The sequence below is a fragment of the Rhinoderma darwinii genome, chromosome 9 (assembly GCF_050947455.1).
Source record: "Rhinoderma darwinii isolate aRhiDar2 chromosome 9, aRhiDar2.hap1, whole genome shotgun sequence".
NCBI lineage: Eukaryota > Metazoa > Chordata > Amphibia > Anura > Rhinodermatidae > Rhinoderma > Rhinoderma darwinii.
The window spans coordinates 38,274,336-38,290,983 of record NC_134695.1 but is presented as its reverse complement, the minus strand read 5'-3'; the positions used below and the strand labels follow the sequence as shown (position 1 = coordinate 38,290,983).

General features: G+C 42.2%; 1 protein-coding gene across 1 annotated transcript in view; it reads left to right on the top strand.

Annotated features, from left to right (window-relative positions):
- The window catches only part of NKD1 (NKD inhibitor of Wnt signaling pathway 1), a 94,354-nt gene that overhangs the window by 54,531 nt on the left and 23,175 nt on the right, over positions 1-16,648 (top strand). The window contains exon 4 of the mRNA XM_075836922.1: positions 6,025-6,082. Coding sequence (XP_075693037.1) covers positions 6,025-6,082 — 58 coding nt within the window. The remainder of the gene's footprint in view (positions 1-6,024; positions 6,083-16,648) is intronic.

Genomic DNA, 16,648 nt, shown 5'->3' with positions numbered 1-16,648 from the left:
TGTGCAGAAAATTGATGCGGACTGGCCGCTGCGGACTGCAGGAAAAGTGCTTCTCTTCTCCCTATTCAGTGCAGGATAGAGAGAAGGGACAGCACTTTCCCTAGTGAAAGTCAAAGAAATTCATACTTACCGCCCGTTGTCTTGGTGACGCGTCCCTCTTTCGGCATCCGGCCCGACCTCCCTGGATGACGCTCCAGTCCATGTGACCGCTGCAGCCTGTTATTGGCCTGTGATTGGCTGCAGCCGTCACTTACACTGAAACGTCATCCTGGGAGGCCGGACTGGAGACAGACGCAGGGAGTTCTCGGTAAGTATGAACTTATATTTTTTTTTACAGATACATGTATATTGAGATCGGTAGTCACTGTCCCGGGTGCAGAAACAGTTACTGCCGATCTCGTAACTCTTTCAGCACCCTGGACAGTGACTATTTACAGACGTCTCCTAGCAACGCTCCCGTCATTACGGGAGCCCCATTGACTTCCTCAGTCTGGCTGTAGACCTAGAAATACATAGGTCCAGCCAGAATGAAGAAATGTCATGGTAGTAAAAACAATACGCTCCGCAGCACACATAAGATCTGCGGACTTCATTGCGGAATTTTGACTCTCCATTGAAGTCAATGGAGAAATTCCGCCATGAGTCCGCAACCAGTCCGCCACTGCTCCGCAACAGACAGAGCATGCTGCGGACACCAAATTCCGCTCCGCAGCCTATGCTCCGCAGCGGAATTGTACGCATCGTGTAAACGAACACTGCTAAATTAAAGTGAAAGTCAATGGAGAAACGGCTCCGCTGCGGATTAACGCTGCGGAGTGTCCGCAGCGGAATTTAAGTGAAATTCCGCCATGTGTGAACCCGCCCTAACAGTCCATCTTCCCCTGTTTTTTTTTAGTTTTAAGCTGCACATACGCATTAGATTAAAGGGGTTATGTGGGGACTGAAAAGTATTAGCAGTGTACTCACTGCAGTATGTGAGTACATCCGATAATATACATTCCAGTACACCGTCACGAGGATTATAATATTGTAATAGATTTTTATAGAGCTGGCGGGGGAAGTCTAGTGGCACAGTCTTTGTTCATGACGAGACGACTCTTCGTCATGTGACCAGCCCCGCTGTACTCTATGTGATCGCTGTACTACTTCCACTGCTTGTACATAGATTACAGCGGGGCCGGTCACATGATGAATAGTTGTGTCGTCATGAAGAAAGGCTGCGCCACTAGACTCCTGGTCCCTCGTCAGCGCTATAAAAATCTATTACAATCTCATAATCAGCACGACGGGGGGACCGGAATGTATATTATCAGGTGTACTCACATACTGAGAGCACACTGCTAATATTTTTCAGTCCCCACATAACCCCTTTAATGTCTACAGGATCCGTCAATAATCTAACGTGGGGCTCTCGACTGACCGATTACCGAGCATGTTGAATTTCAACATACCCAAGCCTTTGTTCTGCCAATAGAAAAGTCACTGACTTATTTCTTTCTCCCTATTGAAATTAACATACACAATTGTGTTTATGGGGAGCTCAGGGGAAACATCCACGTATTCATTTGGATTTCCTCCAAGTACTTGATTGACTTGCTATGTCCTAGTGACAGAATACAGCACTGTGGAATCTATGTGTTCTATATAAATAAGCATTAATGAACCCAAAAATTTTAAAAAAAGCCCAAATCATGTTCAGTACTGTTGACATTTCTGAACGTCGATGTCTAATTTCAATTGGATAGCATATTGTAGTCGGCTTAAATGGATTCTCCCACAAAACACATGTATCCCCTATCCACAGGATAGGGGATACATGTGTTTGATCGCTGGGGATCTGAGCGCTGGGGGTACGAGCGCTGGGGGTCCAAGCGCTGGGGGTCCGACCGCTGGGACGCCGAAAGTCTCCCGAAAGAAAGAAGGGACCGAAAGTCTCCCGAAGTGCTCCATGAAAAGCATGGGTCTGTGTCCGGCTTGTGTGTCCAGCAGCTCCATAGAAATGAAAGGAGCGCCAGTGGCGCTTGTGCGCATGCGTGACTGGCGCTTCATTTATTTCTATGGAGCTGCCGGACACACAAGCCGGACACAGACCCTGGAAGTCCCAAGCTTCTCATGGAGCACTTTGGGGGACTTTGAGTTGTCCAGTTCTCCCTATCGCTGGGGGTATCAGCATTCGGATCCCCAGCGATCACACATGTATCCCCTATCCTGTTGATAGGGGATACATGTGTTTTGTGGGACAACCCCTTTAAGTGCCAACTATGAAGCCTGTTCCCACTTTTAAACAATATGATAGGGTTTTTTATTGTATCAAGAATATCATACCATGTCCCCAATGAAGCATACACTGAGATTGTTGTCTTCTTCAGTAGATGGGCTGCAACAGGTGGAACCAGTCATCTCTGCTGTAAGATGAGCGCTATTCCTGGAAACTAAACTTTGAGTTTCAAAATCTCCTTAGTCACGGGTTACAGTTTTTCCAAACTGTTTATATACTATTATTATCAGTTATATAAGAAGAAATTGTTCTCCCATTTATAAAAATGGATATAAATTTTACATTAAATTTCTAAATGCATAAATAAAAAATACTGATTTCTCAAATTCTTACTATCTGGCTTAACTTGATTCACACAAATATACCTCAACATACGTAATGAACCAATTATAAAGTCGTTTTAGTATTTATTCCAAATCCTTTTTTAGATTTCAATATGTGTAGTGTGTCTCACATTTCCACCCTACGGACATGAGTGTGCTAACAAATACAGCTGTTCCTTAGGGCTTATTCGGACGAACGGGATATACGTCCGTGCAACGCGCGTGATTTTCACCCGCGTCGCACGGACCTATATTAGTCTATGGGGCCGTGCAGACATGTGCGTGATTTTTACGCAGCGTTGGTTCGCTGCGTAAAAGTCACGACATGTCCGTTCTTTGAGCGTTTTTCGCGCATCACGCACCCATTGATGTCAATGGGTGCATGAAAACCACGCATGCCACACGGAAGCACTTTCGTGCGACCAGCGTGATTCGCGCAACAGCTGTGAAAAGGATGAATGAAAACAGAAAAGCACCACGTGCTTTTCTGTTTATAAACGTCCAAACGGAGTGTCATAATGATGGCGGCTGCGCGAAAAGCACGCAGCCGCGCATCATATGCTGATGCCACACGGAGCTGTTAAGTGCCTTTTGCGCAGGCAAAACGCCACATTTTTTGCTTGCGCAAAAAGCACACGCTCGTGTGAATCCAGCCTTAATCTTATACTCCAAGTTTTACATGATTTTGTGGCAATCGCAGATTTTTTTTTACCAAACCCGACCGCTTTAAGGGTCAGTTCACACATTGCGTAAATTCTTCAGATTTTCCGCAACGGAATTCGCAGCATAATACTGTAGCAGCAAAGTGGATGAGATAGAATAAATTGCATCATACTGAACTGAAAGAATGCTCAGAAATTGACATGCTGTGCAGAATTTTATTCCGCAGCATGTCTGTTGTATTTGCGTAAATGCTACTTATTTTTGTGGGTTTTCCTCATTGAATTAAATGGAGAGGTAAAACCCGCAACAAATAGCAGCTGTTGCGGTTTTTGTGGCGGAATCGCAGCGATTCCACCGCATAAAGTGCAACTCAGAAAGAAAAAATCTTATACTTATCCAGAAGTCTGCGCTTCTTCCTCCAGGCCAGCCTCCTGGGAATGACGTTTCATCCTATGTGACCGCTGCTGCAGCCAATCACAGGCTGCAGCAGTCTCCTGGGATGAAACGTTAAATGCTGCAGTTTTCCGCAGCGGACTTTTGGTGCGATATGATGCGGTTTTTCGCCAGAAATTCCTGTGGCCACCAGGGGGTATACATAGTGTAACTTTATGCAGTATATCCGCTCCTGGGGAAAGAGCCAAGCGGCATCACCTGAGATAACTTAGAATAATCCCAAAATCCTATACTGGAGTGAGAGGGAATGACAGGTCCACTCCAACTTTTCTACGATTCCTAAAAATCCAGCCCCAGAAACAACACTGGCAAATCTTTAGTGAAACAGGATCACGGATCAGAACAAACACTTTCTGAACATTTTATCTCACCCAGAGCTTAAAAATCGGAGAAATATACTCCCTCCAGTGTTTTTCCTGCTGCATGCACTCAGCTACTAAAAAAGCAACTGATAGCAAATCTCAGCGAAACTTTCTTTCTGTCTGTCTCCTGAATCTTGAAGGTCTTTTAAGATCGCTTCAATGAATTTTAAAATATTTTTATGGAACATGTCTAAGTATAAAACTCCTTAATCTCCTGGAGCACCCTTGGGTCACTCATCATCTGGTAGTATTATGTAAGTTCTGTGCGGAGTTATTCTGTCATAATAAAACTATTTAGGAATTGTGTCCTAAGTTTTACAAGAAAATGACATTCATTCTGCACATCTGGCACCGTAATGGTGGATCTGGATGGATGAGGTGCATTCTTCTCCATTCTGAAACGGCAGCATCTGAGTATGAGGGAGGATTTACACGAGCGTGTGCGTTTGGCGCGTGCAAAAAACGCGCCATTTTGCGCGCGCAAAAGGCACTTAACAGCTTCGTGTGTCATCAGCATATGATGTGCGGCTGCGTGCTTTTCGCGCAGCCGCCACGTGGTGCTTTTCTGTTTTCAATCATACTTTTTACTGCTGTTGCGTTAATCACGCGGGTCCCATAGAAGTGCTTCCGTGTGGTGCGCGTGATTTTGATGCACCCATTGACTTCAATCGGTGCGTGATGCGCGCACAACGCACAAATATAGGACATGTTGTGCGTTTCACGGACTGTCTGCACGGCCCCATAGACTGATACTAGCCCGTGGGAGGCGCGTGAAAATCAAGCGCGTTGCACGGACGTATATCACGTTCGTGTAAATCCTCCCTTATGCCGGACTCACACAAGCGTGTGCGTTTTGCGCACGCAAAAACCGCAGCGTTTTGCGTGCGCAAAAGACACTTAACAGCTCCGTGTGTCGTCAGCGTATGATGCGCGGCTGCGATATTTTCTCGCAGCCGCCATCATTATGACACTCCGTTTGGATGTTTGTAAACAGAAAAGCACGTGGTGCTTCTCTGTTTACATTCAGAGTTTGACAGCTGTTGCGCGAATCACGCTGTTCGCACGGAAGTGCTTCCGTGTGACCTGCGTGATTTTCACGCACCCATTGACTTCAATGGGTGCGTGATGCACGAACAGCGCACAAATATAGGACATGTCGTGAGTTTTTTTCAGCGGACTCACGCTGAGCAAAACTCACGGACTGTCTGCATGCCCCCATAGACTTATATAGGTCCGTACGACACGCGTGAAAAGCACGCGCGTCGCACGGACGTATAGCACGCTCGTGTAAACGAGGCCTTAGTGTGTATCAAGGATGATGATCATTTGATTGATTGATTGATTGATTGATTGATTGATTGATTGATTGATTGATTGATTGATTGATTGATTGATTTTAAAATTCTTGAAATAAAAAAATAATCAGATTTTGGTCCCAATTTGGAGCTAAGAAATACACACAGGGATATTTGCAGTTCCCTAACCCAAGCACTAGGGTTACCCGCACACTTGGCGGATTTTTTGCAGATTTTTCTGGCGAGGATTATGCGCACAGAAAATCTGCAATGGATTACAGTATGAGCCAATTGTATGAGATTTGAACAATGCTGCGGGTCATTTTCTGCATGGATATCAGAGCATGCCGAACATTATTATTCTTATGCTCATGTTTATGTAAAAAGGGGTGAAATCCGCTGTAAATCCACAGCAAAATACACACATGTGGGTCACACGGGGGAACATTTGTGTGCAGTAATTCAGAAGTATGGAACCCCTATGTGAACATACCTTTTATATACTTCAAATGTACCGTCTTTGTCTCCTTACTAAACAACCACTTTAAAATGTTGTCATTTTAAAATTTGCCAAAGTTCATTTTCAAATTATTAGGGGTTATCCTTTACATTACAAGTTGTATTTATTTATTTTTCTTCCATTTTGACAGGATCCACTAGGTGACTTCTGTAAAGAGAACATCAGCGATGAACATTTTCGTCTAGAAGGTAGGAACTTCATTGTAACACTTTAAGGCCTTATTCAGATGTGTCAGATGATCGTGTTTTTCATGTCCGATTTGCACCCATGCAGGACCCGTTTTCACGGATCCCTTATAGACTTGAGTCTATTGAGGGATCCGTGAAAACGGACAAAAATAGGACATGTCCAATTTTTTCATAGGACTTTAACGCGGTCCGTTAAAACAACGGTCGTGTGCACAACCCCATAGAAATACCTGCAGACGATTACAAAGTTCATCTGAATAAGGCCTAAGACTGAGTTTAACTAGGTAATCCAGTTTTATGGGAATACATTTATTCTATAATGAAAAATTTTTTTTTTTTACTGTGAGTTTCATTTCCTTAAAGTGTAGCTAAACGTTTGACAAACTTCTGACATGAAATAGAGACATGTCAGAAGTTTGGATTGGTGGGGGTCCGAGCACTGAGATCCCCACCAATCTCTAGAACGAAGCAGTGAATTGCGCGTGTGACCGCTCTGCTGCTTCGTGTCTGTTCGGCTTTTTCTGGAAAGCCGATGTATCGGTGTACGGGCCCATAGACTTTCTATTGAGTCTGTACACCGATACATTTATTTCCGGAAACAGCCGAACATACACGAAGCGGCTGAGCGCTCACACGAGCACTTCAGCTGCTTCGTTCTAGCGATTGGTGAGGGGTCTCAGTACTCGGGCCCCCACCAATCCAAACTTCTGACTTGTCACTATGACTTGTCAGAAGTTTGTCAAACGTTTAGCTACACTTTAACATCCCTGTGAATTGTTTATCTTCAAACCTGCCCTGATCTAGTCCTGCTCACACTGTTGATGGCTTCATGTGTCAGTCTAGAGTCCAAAACAGTAATCAGATTTGTGCTGCTGTTAAGCTTAAAGTCTACCTCCAGTTGTATTCTCCCGCCCATGCTGTCATCGCTGGGCAGTACAGTTGCCCTTGCAACACAACTGTACAATGTCTGGAGAATACCGTACACGGGTCCTATTAAGGAGGACCTGTCACCTGTACTGACGTGTCTGTTTTAGTAAATAATTATCTTACCCATCAAATAACAATTCTGGAGCATCTTTTCTTAGAAATCTACGTTGTGCTATTCCTCTGTTATTCCTCTTAGAAATATATGAATAAATTGAAAACTGGCTGTAATCATTTGGGGGGGGGGGGTGTCCCTACACAGACTGATAATGTCCAATCAGCCCAGACTGAGTCAAAGTGTGACACACCCCATTGACAGGGGAAGGGTAACACCCAGTTATCAATTTATTAATACATTTCTAGGAGGAATAACAGAGTAATGGCACATTGCAGCGTTCTTAGAAAACATGATCCAGAATTGTTATTTCATGGGGAAAATACGTATTTGCTAAAATAGACAGATGGCAGATTTTTTTCAACACAGCATTTCGATAAGTTTTACATTTTTCCGTTGACATAGCTGTATGAGGTCTTGTTTCTTGCAGGGCAAGTAGTATTATTTTTAATGGCACCTTTTTTGGGATACATATAAAGTATTGAATACATTTTATTAATTTAAAAAAAAAACACATAAATTCCGTCATTGATTTTTTTCTTTGTTTTTACAAAGTTCACCGTACGGTATAAGTGAAGTGTTACCTTTATTGTACGGGTTGTTGGGATTACAGCAATACCAAATTTTGTTGTTTTTTATGTTTTGCTTTATTTGCACAATAAAAGCACTTTTAAACAAATAATTTGTTTTTATGTTGTCACATTCCGAGAGCCATAACTTTTTTTTGTCGATCTAGCTTCATCGGAGTTGTAGTTTTCAATTTAGGGTTTAGAACGTATTGATTAACTGTTATACATTTTTGATTTGGGGATGAACGAAAACCAGCAATTCTGCCATAGTCTGTAATTGTTGTTTTTTTTAACATCATTTATCGTGCAGTATAAATAACTTGCTCATTTTATTCTACGGGGCTTAACAAATGCAGCGATACCATATATATATATATATATACTTATTTTCTCAAAAAATGTAGATATTTTTTTATTTAACTTTGAACAACTTTTTATTTTTAATAATCTTATAAGGGTCTTTACCTCAACATTTTTCGTTCCCTCATATTATACACTGCAATACACATGTATTCCAATGTATTATGCCTGTCGGTATTAGGGCTTATTTGAATGAGTGAGTGTAAACTCCGACGTAAAAATGGAAGTTTTTCACGTCCTTGTCACACCTGTGCGGGACCCGTTTTCACAGATCCCTCATAGACTTGAGTCTATTGAGGGATCCGTGAAAACGGACAAAAATAAAAAAACATCGGCCGTGTGAACAGCCCCATAAAAATACATGCTGCCGTCTGAGGGCCGTTAAAAAAAATGACCGCCACATGGACTGCATATACGTTTGTCTGAATAAGCGCTTACACTGACAGGAAGCCTATTAAGCCATGCCACGATTGCTATTGACCGCAGCTTCTAAAGAGTGGAACGGCTTGGATCAGATTATATCCCACCTGCATCGTACTTTTGTGGGAAGGGGTCAGTGATGACAATTTGTATGTGGGCGGTTGCTATAGGCATCTGCTTTACGTTTTGTCTGCACTAGGTTTTGTAGGTTTAGGGTATGTGCACACGAGAACTGGCTTTTACGTCTGAAAAGACAGACTGTTTTCAGGAGAAAACAGCTGCGTCGTTTCAGACATAAAAGCTCCTCCTCGCATTTTGCGAGGCGTCTGTGACGCCCGTAATCTTGAGCTGCTCTTCATTGACTTCAATGAAGAACGGCTCAAATTACGTTGCAAAGAAGTGTCCTGCACTTCTTTGCCGAGTCAGTCAATTTACGCGTCGTCGTTTAACACCTGTCAAACGATGACGCGTAAATGACAGGTCGTCGGCACAGTACGTCGGCAAACCCATTCAAATGAATGGGCAGATGTTTGCCGACGTATTGTAGCCCTATTTTCAGATGTAAAACGAGGCATAATACGCCTCGTTTACGCCTGAAAATAGGTCGTGTGAACCCAGCTGTAGTGTTTAATCTGCATAAAGTAGGTTTTGTATATCTAAACTGTCTCAGAAGTTTCCTTATTGCCCAGAGCAACCAATCAATTTAGAAAATGAAAGTTAAACTCTGATTGTTTCGTATGGGACAGTTTAAAAACAATGTTGGAGATTTATTAACTCCTTCCCGCCACAGCTAGTTTTAATTTTTTTATTTCTGTTTTTCCTTCCCTGCCTTCCAAGAGCCATAACTTTTTAATTTTTCTGTTGACATAGTCGTATGAGGGCTCGTTTTTTTTCGTGACGAGTTGTATTATATAATGTACTAAAAAACGTAAAAAATGATATTTTATGGGGTGGAATGGATAAAAAACAGCAATTAACTTTACAGCATTCGTGCTAAAAATAACTTGCTAACTTTATTCAGCATTTTTATGTTTTAATACTTTTACTAAAACTATTTGTTAAAAAAAAGCAATAACTATTATTTTTTTGTCGATGGAGCTATGTGAAGGCTTGTTTTTTTGGGGGGGCAAGCTGTCGTTTTCATTGGTACCGTTTTGGGGTACAGGCGGCTTTATGATCACTTTGCATTCAATTTTTTGGGGAAAATGAGGTGACTGAAAAACAGCAACTTTGGCGTTTTTTTGTTTTTTTTTACGGTGTTTACCTTGCAGGATAAATAACATAATATTCTAATAGTTTAGATATTTTACGTAGGTGGTGATACCTAATATGTTTATTTTTTATTGTTTACATTATTTTACAACAAAAAAAAATTAGAAAATAAGTTTTCTGAACTTTTCATGTTCTTTTATATATATTCTTGAAAACTTAATTTAACATCTTTTTACACTAGGGGAGTTAAATCATTTATACAATACACTGCAATTGTACATTCACAGAGCCAATAGGATAACAGTGCCCCCCCCCCCCCCCCATTCTGTCTAAGGACTTACATGCTGCGGCCGCTATTGACCGTGGCATCTGAGTGGATAAGTAGCGAGGATCAAAGTTATCTCCAATCCTGGTCGTTACAGTGAAATGTGAACAGTAATGTGCAGGTGACATCCGCTGGGTATGGAGTGGACTCAGCTCCTGAGCGGATGTTGGGAAGAGTAAAGAGGAGCTGTCACCTGCAGCAGAGACTGTGACTCTATTTAGTTATTATAATTTATGATCCTGTAATATTGTCTCTATAAATATAAGGATTAGGGTACGTCCACACGTATTGTAAACACTGCAGAATTTCAACCTGATTTTCTGTGCAGAAATTCAGCAGTGTATTACTGTAGCAGCAAAGTGAATGAGATTTGAACAAATCTCATCAACGCGCTGTGGAAAAAAATAAGAAGAAAAGAAGTGCGGAATCTGATCTGCGGTGAGGATTCTCATCTGCAGCTTGTCAATTTCTATTGCGAAAATGTGGCAGAATTTCAGCACAGAAAATCTGGTCAGAAATTCTGCAGTGTTTACCCTATGTGTGGATGTACCCTTATATAGGGAGGTATATCTGACTGAAGGCAGGGGCCATTTTATTTGAACCCGCACATGCTCAGTTGTACTGTTAAGTCTGTGGAGTGTACTGGCTGCCAGCATTGTTGTGTCTGTATGTGTGGGTTATATACAGGTTATATAATACACTACAGGCACAGATAGACAAGTCTCTCACAGAAAACACACACAAATGGATCAATACACCATATTATATGTGTGTATATATGACTTGTAACAAGGGAGACATTTTCTCCTCTCCTTCTCACAACCATTGGCTGCAGACAGTCACATGACACCATTCATTGGGTGTGGCTTATCTTAGACTATTCAGTACAAAGGGAAAACAAATATTTTTTTTTGCACCACAGATACCAACGGTGCCCGACGGATCCAATTGACTTACAATGGGGTCCGTTAAACTCTGTAGTTGTGTTCATTATTTTGACGGGAAGAATAACAGCGCTATTTCTCCTGTCAAATCTGACGAAATTTGGGACAGAGACACCTAACCAAATGTTAACAAAGCCCAACATCATTATTCAATATCTTTCTATAAAAACTAGCACCAAAAAATAGATGACCAGGTGGCTTTGAAGGCTGTGTACACCTGTGAAATATTATTATTTATTTGTTAATAAAATTGTTCATCAGTGTGATTGGTGCAACTTCCTAAATACATTGTCTCTGACACGCAGGATTGAGCTGTTAACGATCATATCTAAGTTCTTAACTTAGATGTGATCGATTACAGGTGGATCACACAGGACCCGCTGTCACTGAACCCGTCAGTCCCCCGGATACTGGTCTTAGCCAACGATACAGCTGCTCTGTATACAGTATACAAAGCAGCTGTATCTCAAATCTCTAAAAATTATTTTAAATAAAAATTTATTTAGGAAGTTGCACCAAACCCACTGATAAACAATTTTATTTAAAAAAAAAAAACTATGTCAAAGATGTACATAACCTTTAATAGTGGCAGCTTTCATTTCTTAAACTGCTCTGTAAAAATGGAAGCTGGTTTATATGGGCAACAAGGCCAGTTTCTCTGGTACACCTTGTAAAAAAAATGAGGCCCATGTCTTAGTTTTGCGCTGTACAATTAATATAAACTTGCTTTTTATTAGAGAGCGTGGGCCGCAAGGTGTAATGAGCTGTCGCTACAGACCCTATTTGGATACTGTTTCTCCTTGAGGAGATTTTTCCTTCTGGAGGAAAGCTATTTTGTATATAATCCTCATTGAAATGCTAACACAATCCAGTACAAGCCTGTGCTTTGAAAGTTCGCCTTTTCTTTTTTTACAAAGACTCACATGCTCTGCAAATGTTTTCTTTCTATCTCAACTACGTGTGATGTAACTTTCATGAAGAAAAAACAAAGTACAAAGGGTGTTTGTAGACGAAGAATATATCATTGTGCTGTGTACAGTGTATATAATGCCTCTTTACTTTAATCGAATGCTTCTTTCATTGGCAGATGTTTGCCTATCTTCATGGGGATCAGTCATGCCAATTTATTAATGAAGCATGTTCAGTTTTTACTCGAGAGGTCTTGCTTTTGCCCTAAGGCCTCATGCACTGGCCGTATTAGGGCATGACCACACATGGCGGAATTCCTCCGCAACTGTCCGCATCGATGCCGCACAGAATCTGCGTTGCAGATTCTGCAGCGGATCTGCACAAAATGTGCAGTACATTGATGCGGACTAGCTGCTGCAGACTGCGGGAAAAGTGCTTCCCTTCTCCCTATCAGTGCAGGATAGAGAGAAGGGACAGCACTTTCCCTAGTGAAAGTAAACGATTTTCATACTTACCGGCCGTTGTCTTGGTGACGCGTCCCTCTTTCGGCATCCAGCCCGACCTCCCTGGATGACGCGCCAGTCCATGTGACCGCTGCAGCCTGTGCTTGGCCTGTGATTGGCTGCAGCCGTCACTTACACTGAAACGTCATCCTGGGAGGCCGGACTGGAGACAGACGAAGGGAGTTCTCGGTAAGTATGAACTTATATGTTTTTTTACAGATACATGTATATTGGGATCGGTAGTCACTGTCCCGGGTGCAGAAACAGTTACTGCCGATCGCTTAACTCTTTCAGCACCCTGGACAGTGACTATTTACAGACGTCTCCTAGCAACGCTCCCGTCATTACGGGAGCCCCATTGACTTCCTCAGTCTGGCTGTAGACCTAGAAATACCTAGGTCCAGCCAGAATGAAGAAATGTCAAGTTAAAAAAGCAAGACGCATCCGCAGCACACATGACATGTGCATGACAGCTGCGGACTTCATTGCGGAACTTAGAATCTCCATTGAAGTCAATGGAGAAATTCCGCCATGAGTCCGCCACTGCTCCGCAACAGACAGAGCATGCTGCGGACACCAAATTCCGCTCCGCAGCCTATGCTCCGCAGCGGAATTGTACGCATCGTGTAAACGAACACTGCTAAATTAAAGTGAAAGTCAATGGAGAAACGGCTCCGCTGCGGATTAACGCTGCGGAGTGTCCGCAGCGGAATTTAAGTGGAATTCCGCCATGTGTGAACCCGCCCTTACATCTCCATTATGACTATAGCAACCATAGAAGTGCATGCATGGGGCCTTTACTGGACCTCCATATGAAATTAGATAGAAAAAAATGGTGGTGCGCTCCATTGGATGTCGTATGTATGGAGCTTGTTATACATCACCCAAAAGAGCATTGTGTGGCAGCACAAGGAGTCCGGTATGGGATTTCACGTGTCGTTGTACGGCCTCTGTACCGTGTGCATACGTTTTAAACCTCCAGACCGTCCCACCTAAAGTGTAACTAACAACTGATATGAGTGACATGAGATGAAGTCGGGGGAGGGGTAAATCATAATAATGGCCAATATGTATAACTAGGGGGTTTGAAAACATGCCTCATTGCGAGATTTCCCGCTGTGACTGTACAGTATATATTTTAGGAATTTTCACAACATGCAGGAGTTAGTGTTTGAATGTCAAGCACTTTACAATATTTCACTTATTTCACCGTTTAGAGTTGTGAGCAAAGTCAAACATGATCTTAGTTTAAAAGCTAAACATCTGTACTATAACGGGGTTGTTTACCATCAATTGGATCAATGTCATCTTCCAACGTGTCTGACCGTCTTAGGCCATGTTCAGACGTGGCAGAATTTTTCCGCTGAAAATGTTGCTGCAGATTCTTTGCGAATTTGCAGCAACATTTGCATATTTGACAGGTAATTCAGACGTTGCGGATATCACAGCAGACTTGCCACAGATTTCAGTTTTTGCATTGCAAATGCTGAAATCCGCAGTGAAATTCCGCTGCTTCTCCGCAACTTAACGTGCATTCTGCGGAGGGAAAATTCTGCACCACAGTCTAATTTCCGCACAGTTATTTTCCGCAACGTCTGAACTAAGTTTCCTAAAAATGTATAGAAACAAATGTAAAAAACGGCTGCTGCAGAATTCTACTGCGGACTGTCCGCAGCGGAATTCAACAGCGATTCCGCCACGTCTGAATGTGCCCTTAGGCCTCTTTTGCATATTCTTTTTTTGGTGTGTTTAATACAAAGCACCACCAGAAGCCAGAAAGAATTGCTCCAAAAACTGCAGCACAGGTTATTCAGGCAATTGCCCTTTTGGTGCAGTTTTTTTTTTTTTATCAAATTGAGCTCTATGGGTGCAGGAAAAAGCTGAATTTAGGGCCAAAAATAGTGCAGTTGACCATAGCAACCAATCAGCTTCCTGCTTTAATATTTCAGAAGCCCTTTAGAAAATGAAAATCTATGGCCTGTGCCTCTCCCAAGAACAACCAAACAAAGCCAGAAGGACAAAGTGCTTAGCTGAGTGCCTCTGCGCCTTCTTTTCGGCTATCGGTGGTGTTCTCATCACTCAACACACCCACCAATAAAAACTACTGACATGTCGCAGATTTTTTTATATTCAGACATTGCAGATTTGTCATGGCTCTTAGATGAGGATTGCAGGCTGAAAATCTGTGCCGGTTTAGAGCGCAATACATGTAGCGAAAAAATCTGGGCAGTAATCACGGCATGCTGTAGATTTTCACATTCGCAGGATGTAAATTCTGTTGAGCAAATTCAAATGAGTGCACAATATGCACTTTGTTCTTTACCTTATTAAGTATTTTAGTAGACGAGAAAAGAACTTTGTGTTGTTCTGTACCTCTGTTATTCTTCCTGGAAATGAGTGAACAAATTGACAACTGGGTGTTACTATTGTCCTTGTCAATGGGGCGTGTTCCTACCCAGCTTGATTCTGCCCACCCTATTGATAAGCAGGACGATAACACCCAGTCATCAGTGTATTCATACATTTACAGGAGGAATTACAGAGGAACAGCACAACACAGAGTTCTTAAAAAAAGAGGTGCTCTAGTATTGTTATAGCATGGGTAATATAAGTAATTACTAAAAAAAACATGTCAAGAGAGGTGATATGCCCACTTCAACATATATTATTATGTGTTACACTAGCAAGTATAGACGGGGTGGACACAGCACTAAAGCGGTTGTCCACTACTGAACAAGTGATGACCTATCCACCGGATAGGTCATCAGTATATGATCGGTGTGGGTCCGACAACCGACAACCGCACCCCGCACCGTTACGCCGCTCCGGCTATCTCCAGGCACCAGAAGTTATAGCCCATTATGCTATGTACGGAGCCGGAAGTAGTTGGCTCCGTACATAGCATAGCGGCCGTGCTGTCGAACTGCATCTCTATGCCTATTCACTTGAATAAGAGCAGAGCTGCAGTACGGAAGCTCGCCGCTATTCAGTGGCCGGAGCCAACTACTTCCAGGCAGCCGGAGCGGCTTAACGGTGCGGGGTCCGGGTGTCGGACTCCCAGAGATCATGTACGGATTACCTATCCGATGGATAGGTCATCAGTAAGAAGCATTGGATGGGTATAGATTAATGATCCATGAGCCTGCATTTTAACAAAGCCTACCAATGCATTGGATTTTGAATATGTTTTTTTAGTATAATTATGTATATGCTAATGCTTCCCTAGGGTGTAATAAATAACAATGCAATCATTTAATCAAGTTAGTGCTCCATCTGACTACATGTTACTATATACTTGTAACTTGTACTTGTAACTTGTACTTTGCCCACACACCATGCATTATAAGTACTGATCAGATGATTATATTTTACACAGACCGGACTGCTTGTCTGTCCGCACTATATACAGTCCATACTGGTTTGTACTGTTGAACATCTGAGAGATTATAGAGGAGATAACGAGCGTAAGCTCTGTTGTAATTCTTGCCCTTTAGGATGTGTAGACCACACACAGACCATTAAAAAAGCAACATATTTATCATGTTACATATGACTGGGTAGATCACTTTGCTTACACTAATAAGTACCAGCCAATTGACCTATGTAATCACATTTCATTCCAGTAAACAATGCACTGTGCGTGACTTCATGCCACCTACAGAAACTTTCTTTATCTAAGGTTTTATCATTTTCAAAATGTTCAACATCGTTCTCGTATCATAAAACGTCGGTGTGATTGGTGGAAGAAACAGCTGTTAGGACTGAGGCCTTGTTCAGATGGGTGGATTGTACCGTGTTTAACTGTCTGCATTCTGTCTGTAATACCTGGACCTCTTACAAAATACCTGGACCTCTTGCAGTTCTACTGAAGATTCATATACTACTGTAAGTTTGGATCAGTAGAAACATGGGGGTCCGGGTGTTAGATCTGGAACACAGATAGGAAAACGTGGGTACTATATGTCCATCTAAAAGAGGCCTATGGTTGGGTTTAAACATTTAGATCCCATCAGATGACCTACGGTAAGTAATTTTTGTTAGACAAAATATGCTAGGAGGGGCATGATTTGACAGACTTAAAGGCTATGTAAACCTTTTGAGGGCATTTTTTTATTAATAAATAGTGTGATTAGTGTAACTTTGTAAATAGTTTTTATTAAAAATTTGTTTTACTTTTGGAGATACAGCGGTTCTGTATTCTCTATACAGAACAGCTGTATCGGTCGCTTTGCATCGAATCCGTCAGTCCCGCGGACCTGACGGGTTCAGTGTCGGCGGCTCCCCC